The sequence below is a fragment of the Eublepharis macularius genome, chromosome 15, assembly GCF_028583425.1.
Source record: "Eublepharis macularius isolate TG4126 chromosome 15, MPM_Emac_v1.0, whole genome shotgun sequence".
Classification (NCBI taxonomy): domain Eukaryota; kingdom Metazoa; phylum Chordata; class Lepidosauria; order Squamata; family Eublepharidae; genus Eublepharis; species Eublepharis macularius.
Window position 1 is genome coordinate 24,054,497 of NC_072804.1, and position 8,980 is coordinate 24,063,476.

Below are 8,980 nucleotides of genomic sequence, written 5' to 3' on the forward strand. Positions count from 1 at the left end.
GTTCTGGCCGGAGGCCCCCCACCCGCAAGCTCTGTCACCTGCTACTGCTCCAACTAGTGGCTGGGGGTGGGGGGACAGCAAGGCTGCTGACATTGCCACATCACTTCCAGGTGCAACGGGGAAGGGACAAAGGGTAGCTCCAGGAATTGCCGGAAACTTAACATAGACTTTCCTGGGATTCCTAGAGCTACCCTTTGTCACTTCCAGTTTGTACCTGGAATTGATATAGGGACATCACTGACATTGCAGGTGAACATGGCTACCCACCTAGACAAACTGAGTTGGCATATAAGTCAGAGTGCAGCAACATCCAGCGTCCCTCGCTGTTATTTTAAGTTGATTTCTTTAAATGAATGGGCTGAGGAAGTGCTCATTTACCTCAATATCTGCCACTTCTCCCCCTCCCCCACAGCAGTAGCTCCAGTTCGGGCAGTGTTTTCATTGCTGAAAGAGGATGGGATAAACAAACCTGGTGACCAAGTTTGATATATAACCAGTTTTAAGCAGTCTGAGTAAAAGAATGGAGGAAGGGAATAAAGGGCTTCCTAGCCTTTTCTTTTGATTATTCAGTGTTTAAAAAAAACTGTGAGAAAGATATGTGCCATGCTTATCAGGTCTAATTTTAGGATTAAAGAGAGGCATAGAGGTTGTGACCCACAAATGGCAATGATAGTTCAGATCAGGGCTCATTTGGGGCCGGAACGCACAGAAATGGCGTTCCGGTAGGTCTAAAAAGAGGTCACGTGGGTTTTGGCCCCGCCCACGTGATTTCCTCCAAGTGCAGGCCAAATGGTGCTGGGCTCCAAAGGAACAGTAAGCTGCTTAGATTCCTTCTGCTCTTTTACTTTCATTTGGGGGGGGGAGAAAATGAGTGAATGCCGAGTGGTGCTGGGCTCCAAAGAAACACGAGCTGCTTGGATTCATTCTGCCCTGCTCTTTTACTTTCATTTGTGACTGGGGGGTGGGGTGAGTGAGTGAGTGAGTGAGTGAGTGAGTGAGTGAGTGAGTGAGTGAGTGAGTGAGTGCAAGCCGAGTGGTGCTGAGCTCCAAAGGAACCCAAGCTGCTTGGAATTCATGCTGCTTTATTTTCATTTGTGACTTGAGAGAGTGAGTGAGTGGGTGCAAGCAGGGCTGGCTCTCCAGAGGAGGGTAAGCTGCTTTGATTTCATTCTGCTTTAAGGAAATACCTGGAGACTTTTGCAGAAAGGGGCCTGAGGGGTGGATGTTGCCTTCTGACACACTTCTGGTGATGTCAGGGGGTGTGGCATATGCTAATGAGTTCCTGTAGTTCTTTTTGTAGGAAATGACCCCTGGTTCAGATAGAACTTCAGGATCCAGAGACAATATTAATTCTGATCACCTGATTCTGAAAAAGATTGTTCTTTTCATGCCCAGCTGTAAGCATTCCAGAAACAGCTGACTGATCTGCTACTCCAGGGGAGTTTTCTATGTGACAGCTCTTCTTTCCAGAGAAGCGCACTCATCTTTCCTATTTTCCCATTGTCCTTCTTTGCAAGTGATGGTGGCAGATGATGCTTTACCCATCCTCAAGCTGCCCCCACCACCACCACCATTTTCGGAGTCCTCAGTTTGGAAGTATGCTCCACATTTTGAGAGCCTAGTCCCTGCGTTATCACTACGCTTTCCCTTGCTTAAAAGCCCATTTCCTTGAAGAACCAGGGAGGCTTAACTGTATGCTCTGATCACTGTCCGGGAATTCTTTTTTTCTTTTCTTTTGTTTGCATCTTGTCTCCCTGGCCTACCAGGCCCTGGATTTGGATGGCAATAATGAGAAAGGCCTCTTCCGACGGGGTGAAGCCCGGCTGGCTGTCAATGATTTTGAATTAGCCAGAGCAGATTTTCAGAAGGTGCTACAGCTCTACCCAAGCAACAAAGCAGCGAAAGCGCAGCTCATAATCTGTCAGCAAAAAATACGTGAGCAGCATGAGAGAGAAAAGAAGATGTATGCCAATATGTTTCAGAGGCTTGCAGATAAAGAAACAAAGGTAAGCACGAATGTTCACCAGAATCAGGTTTTGACCACGGGCAGAACTGATGTGCCTTCATTCAGATTGATGGAAAATCTAAGAGGAGTTTTCCTTGTCAGTGCTCAGGAATCAACTTGCATCTGACGAAGAGAATTGTGGTTCTCGAAAGCTTGTGCTACAGTAAAGTTGGTTAGTCTTAAAGGTGCTACTGGACTCTTTTCTGTTTTGCAGGAATTAACTGAACATTTATCCATTTGCCTAAAAACCTTTTCCTGCAGGCTGTCTGATCATAGCTAGGGACCTCCTCCCCATGGTAGCCCTTCATTTTTCTTTTACTTTTAAGTCATGAATAATTAGTAATGCTAGGCTTTGGACTTTCCGCTGGTTGTCTTGTTGCTGACTGTTCCATTTGATCTATATTACCTAAATCTTAAGTTTTGGAACTTGCCTCCAGTGCACAGACAGCACAATGGAGGCCAAAGAGAGAGTCCTCCTCACATTGGGTTTCTTTTTTCCCCTTCTTTTCTGTAGCTGGAAGCTGATACAATCTGCAAAGAAGGCTCCAACATGAAAGATGATAAACAGAATGGAGTTGATGAAAAAACAGACGTCGATGTAGAAGCTTGAGGCCAAGATCCTCTTCCATTAGTTTTGTAAAACTAAAGAATTTCCAGTACACTAGACCTTTATTTTTCTATCTGGTTGGACAAGGGGCAGAGATTGTGGCACCACTTTGTCTGTCTGTGTAGGAAATATTGTTGGCAGAACAGACCTGGTATAATCTTAGGGACTTTTATTTATTCATTTTTGCATTCTGAATCTGTTGTTGATTGTGGGGGTTCTCTCAGAATCTCTCCTTCGTTGAATTCATTTCCTTTTCATTGGCCCTTCTCTCCTGTGCTTGGATTCCATCTTGATCCTGATCCCAGTTCTGCTTCTTCAGTCTGTCCCCTTGACTTTTTTTAAAGTATTGGGGCTATCCATGCAAAAAGTCATTGTATAGGAGACTTATGAACAAACGAAACCACTGTGTCCCTCTCCCTGCTCCAGCCTTGTTCTGTCTGGTTTCCTCTGTCAGTGCAGGCCCTCCTCCTCCCGTGAGCGAGCGTTCACCTTCCTTGTAATGCCTCCTCCTCTGCACATTGCTGAAGGCAAAGACTGTGAAGTCCAAAGCTTGAGCAATAAAGCACCCAAAAATCCTGGCAAGGTTTGAGCATATTTCATATTTGTCCAGCGAAATGTTGGGTTTGCAGGTAGTGATTTCCTTTTCAATCCGTGAGTTGATCCTTGGGGGAAAATTGGGCAGGTGGCTACTTGTGTTTAACTGAAAGTTTAAATTTGAAAATAAATATCTGGGTGTTCATTTTCGTTCTTCTGTGCAGTACCACATTGGGACCGCGTATGTGCGCAAGCCTGCTGCTCAGAAGATTTCCCAGGGGTTGTTGGAAGAGGGTCACTCCTCCTGTTAGTCATGTAACCGTTTAGGCGGGAAAACAGGTGTCTGTATGATTTGGAAGAAGCGGCCCCTAATGGAGCTTTTAAGAAGCTGTAGAAAATCTTCCAAGCAGAAGGCCTGCACACATCCACAGTCCCAGCGTGTGCCTGCACAGAAGAACTCGACGGACAGTAGCTGCAGGTATGTACAACCCTGTTTTCTCTCTTCACTATAAACAGTCAATATACTTAATCAAGAAGACGTTGAGCTGAATCCCACAGGAGATTTCTACATGTTCAGCAGTCTTTGCAAAGGCAGAAGCATTAAAATTACTCCACACTCTCTACTTCTCCTGAGTGAAAGTAATTGTATTCCTTCTGCATGCTCAAGACATAGCTTTAGGTATTTCTTCTCATATTTCAGAAACAAAATCAGTTGTACATCTGAGATGGTTTCATTAAATTATATCGAAGAGTTGCTTGTGCATGGAGAACTGTGTTAAGTACATTTTCTCCTCACGCATCATCGGATCCAAGCTATTTACTGGATTATAGAACCAGGAAGCGCAATACATAGAGGTGTTCTTTGCTTAGTAAGAAGAATTTATACGAGATATTTGCTAATACATTAAAATTAGTAATCTATGTAGTTAATAGGTCAGTGTAAAGAGGAAATCAACGTTGGTACAAAATCAGCTTAATTTTCCATAAGTAGTGTACTGTGCATGGTCGGGGCTTGGCCTTGGATCTATTAGTAATTTTTGCAAAGTGCAACTTCCTCGCCTTCCACTGAGGGTGAAAGTGCTCCCTAAAATGCTGTTCCTGGGGGCAGGGGAGCTCCAGGACCTGTGGGGGTGGAGCTTGAGGACTGGAGGAGGAGGGGGGGGAACTGGAAAAAAACCCACACAGTCCATAAAGTGCACAGAAACCTTCCATGGGATGTGAATATATTGCATCTGAATCTGAAATGCCCTTACTGGGACAGAAATGCGTTTGGACAAAATACAGACTGTCAAAGTCACCTTATTTGAAATTAGGTCAAATCTTGTCCCTAGGAAGTGAGACTTCCCTATTGGGAAGGGAAGAACTTTATAGCTCCAAAGCACCCTGCAACAGCAAACATCTGAAATGCGCCTAAGTACTCATTAACCAACCTCACTGTTTCAAATGTCTCATACTCCTTATTTCTCTTGAGGGATGGATGGCCCATTTGGGGTTCATTGTGAGAGAGGCAGCATCATTTAATGGTTAGTGTTGAACTAGGCTCTCGGAGACCGAGGTTTAAATCCCCACTATTCCATGGAAGCGTGCGGGGTGACCTTTGGCCAGTTACAGTCACTCAACCTAAGCTGCCTCACGGGGTAATTGTGTGGATAAAATGAAGAAGAAGGATGCTGTAAGCTGCACTGGGTTCCTGTTGGGGGGAGAAGTGGAGTATAAAATGAAATGAAATGAAATGAATAAATACATAAATTGGGTTTTTGAGCTTAAGCTGAAAGCAAATACTCAGAAAGACACAATAATACACATCTTTGATTAGGGACTGTTCCTGCGTGTTGACTAGAAAGCCCACTATTGAGGCACAGGGACATGCTTCGGGCTTGCACATGCCCATCCGTTTATCAGAATGTTTGTGTGGCTTTGAATTTGCATATCTTCTTTAGTCGTTCCAGAAAAGGATAGGAAAGCTTTTGCACAAATGTGTGTACATGGGCTTATGCACCTGTTAAATTCAAAATGTTCTACATTCCCAGAACATATGCAATTACAAAGCTTGTTTCCACACCACATGAGCTGAGGGTGTACAACCTCAGACCCTGTCCTAAGCGAAAAGTAATCCAACAAACATTTTAGTCAGAAGGATGCTGTCTAATGAATTTGAGATAATTGTTTGAAAAAGCCATTCTGTTATCTCAGCATACCTCCAATAACCACCATGCATCCTTACAGGAATATTGCACTTGATGTAAACTAATAGTATACAGTAAAACACCATCCCTAGACAAAAATAGCATGGCCAATTATTGCCCAGTCTCCAATCTGCCTTTGGTACCAGACCAATTACAGATCTTGGATAACTTGTGCTATGGACCCTTTTCAGTCTGGTTTCAGGCCAGGCTAAGGATAGAGACCGCTCTGGTGGCTTTAGTGGATGATCTTCGTCTGAACAAGGACAAAAGCTATGCTTCTTTGTTGCTCCTCCTGGGTCTGTCTGCAGCCTTTTATACAGGAGATCTTGTTGAGGCATTCGGAGGCAGAAGTAGGTGTCGGGACGTGTCTTGGACAGGACTAAATCATTCCTCATGGAATGGACCCAAAGGGTAGCCACGGAAGACAAGCTGTCTTCCATGTGGGAACTATCTGGAGGGATTCTGCAGGATGCAGTCTTTCCTCCGTGTGATTCTGTGTCTATGTAAAGCCTTTAGGAGAAATCGTTTTTAGTTACGGAACTGGATGGCATGAATATGCAGCTGGCATCCAGCTCTATCGCACAGCTGGAGTCTCTTGAGTTGAACGAGGGGAGAACTGGTACAAAACACTGCAGCTCGATTATTTTCTGGAGCTAGGGGACGCGTGCATATTACTCCCGTTCTGCAGTCACTCCATTGGCTACGCATCAGTTACTGAGCTCAGTTCAAGGTTTTGGCTTCCACGTAGTGGAAAGCCCTTCATGCACTTGGCCTTTCATATCTATGGGACTGCCTTTCTTCTTACGCCCCGTCAATGGAAGCTTTACTCATCTTAATGGGGCTTTCTGCTGGTGCCAACCTGTAAATGGGCAAAATCAATAGCTGCCTATACACGTGCATTCTCTGGTGGCCCCCATCTTTTGGAATGGCCTGCCTGGTGAAGTCAGGAAGGCTCCCACTCCTGGCTCTCTACAAACTATGCAAAACTGAATTATTCAGAAGGACTTTTTTACACAGGTAGTAGGACTGTGCTGTAAGAAAATAGTTCAGATAGATGTGTTAATAAACGGATAGGGACTAGACTAGACTACTGTGTACTCTTCGTTGCTGTGAGTATGCTTCTACTGGATGGTTCCACATTTGTTTAATATGTCATGTCAATTTGCTTCTGTTTTGTCTCAGCATTATTTTCAGCTCTGTAAGATTTCTGCAATCCTTACCCTATTGTATTGTCTCAGCCATTCATATTGACTTAAAATATGTAATCCGCCTTGAGTCTCGGTGAGAAAGGTGGACTATAAATAGCAAAAATAAATAAAATTAGTTCTTGCGTCTGCAATAAGTGAGCTTGATGTACAAAACTGTGGCCGGTGCATGTGTGAGCATTCCATCGAGAGCACTTGAAGGAGGGCTGGCGAGTCAGCCCAGGTTTCATGTACTGGTACAGTTTCATTCTTGACCGGCTTGGTAACTAACGCTACTCCTTGATTCTAGACAGGATTGTTTACTTTTGTGGGCTGGGCTACAACAAGGCAGCAATACGACAAAAGAAAAGAGAGACTAAAACGCTGGAAGTAAGCATCACCTTTTAAAGTTTACCAGCTTACAAGAAACTTGGCACAGCTACTGGCTGATAGGGAGACGGTGTCTGGGATCATGATACAATAAGCAGTGCCTGAATAACTAGCCATTTTCCAATGCTTTCCCTAATGCCAAGGAGCTGAGAGGACAGCAACAGTACTAGCGCCCACCAGTCATGGAATAGCAGCCTGATGATGTGCCCTTGCCAGCCATATTTAGAAGCAGCCAACCAATGTACAGTAATGCTAGTCTACCTTGATATCTGCTGTGCCCCTCTCCCCATATAATGGAAAGCATAGAAGAAATGTTGGGCATAGCACATGCCTAGTGGAACCTTGGAATGAACAACCTTGGGAGCTCTGCTGCCTAAGGCTCAATGCTCCTCCTGCAACGAGGTTTCCTTTTGGCAGGCAGGCACACAGCGAAGGAACCACAGCTGCTCTGATGACCCAAGTATCCCTGCCCCTCCTCACTAGTAAAAAATGTTTGGATTTATTTCTTAATATATATTCTGCCAAAGGATAAACTGGCAATAAGGCAAAGCAGGCGTTTTGGACAGCAGCAAGCTGAGTACAAAGAGAAAGAGGAGAAACTGCAGCTCTCCTACCGCAACGCATTCCTGTAACTACAAGACCTAATTGTTTCTTGGGGTATGTGGGATCCTCCAAGGCAGTAGGTAAGCACAGCATGGTCGAGATCACCAGGTCAAGCTCTGTGCGGGGCTAGCACCAGCAGCCCTGGAAGGAGGGTCAGCCATGAATGAGATGTTGCACCATCGGACCCATTTGCTGCAGATGGATTGGTCATTCCAGTCATTTTTAGAAGCTTCCTATAAGGCCATCCCTCCAGCGCATTCATGAAGATCATTACCACCGGCAGCTACTTTTCATACGAGCAACGCTCGTTCTCCATTGCCCCTCTCATAGTCACGTTAGCCTGGTTTTCCACACGTCCACAGTGATCGGAGGGGGGATGTGAACCCAGAGGCATCTCCCCCCTCCCCTCGTTAGAACACAGCAACAGTTAACCACCTCAGCCCCTTTCCAGTGTGAGTCCCATGCTGATGACAGTCACGAGTAGGGATGAAAATCAGGCCCTGTTTACCAAAATCTCAGTCACAGAGACAGCTGTGAAAAAATCCACGCATTTATTCAATAGCAGGATTGGAATTCTACAAGCAAGGCAAGTGAGTGGGGTTGGCAGGTCTCTTGATCTAGTAAGGCTTCTGCGCCTTAGAAACCTGTTGGCAAAGCATGGGATCACAGGCAGAGCCGTCCCATGCTGATAGGTACAGCTGCGCTGCTTACATTTCTTGCAAACAGCAAGTGCGTTGAAATTCGGAGCGCTCTTCCACTCCCCAAATACACACTTGGGAATTTCCATATGGTGGGATTTACCTGTTGTGAGTGAGTGTAGTCGTTGATCCCAAAGGTGCCCATCCCTTGTAGGGAATTGCAGTATAAGTTGCGCTTTTTATAGAGGTATTTTATGGGGGTCTGGTCTTCCAAGGACACGAGACGTCATGAGTATTTGGCCAGCAGTAGCAGTAGCTGGAATGGCCGGCAGGTATCCAGCGATGTGGCTGTCGCCTGTTCCCTCTGCTCGCAAGCAGGTTTACACTAGCATGACATCACATCCACGTCTTGGTGAAGCACAGCCAGCATATTGGTTTCTGAAGCATTTTTGGCCCGCTTTTCTCCCTCTACAGGACCAGTGTGGAATTTACTGCTAGCAACTGTTGAGGAAGGGTTGTTTAAAGCCTATATAAAGTAGTTTCATGGTGCAGGGGTGGAGTGTAGGGGTGCCAACTCTTATTGGGAAATTCATGGAGATTTGGGGGTGGAGCCTGAGGCAGATAGGACACGGATAGGAAGGATCTCAGTAGGGTATAATGCCCAACAGTCCACTCTCCAAAGCAGCCATTTTCTCCAGGGAAAATGATCTCTAGACTGGAGATTAGTTGTAATCCTAAGGGATCTCAGGGCCCCACCTGGAGGTTGGCCATCCTAGGGGTGGATTTACAACAGTGGTGCAGCTGCTGTAGCGTAGGTGGTTGAGTTGCGAGTC

General features: G+C 45.5%; 1 protein-coding gene across 1 annotated transcript in view; it reads left to right on the forward strand.

Annotated features, from left to right (window-relative positions):
- The window catches only part of FKBP4 (FKBP prolyl isomerase 4), a 28,344-nt gene extending 25,154 nt beyond the window's left edge, over positions 1–3,190 (forward strand). The window contains exons 9-10 of the mRNA XM_054998775.1: positions 1,767–2,006; positions 2,520–3,190. Of these exons, the coding sequence (XP_054854750.1) occupies positions 1,767–2,006; positions 2,520–2,615 (336 nt within the window). The 3' untranslated portion in view covers positions 2,616–3,190. The remainder of the gene's footprint in view (positions 1–1,766; positions 2,007–2,519) is intronic.
- Positions 3,191–8,980: the final 5,790 nt, after the last annotated feature.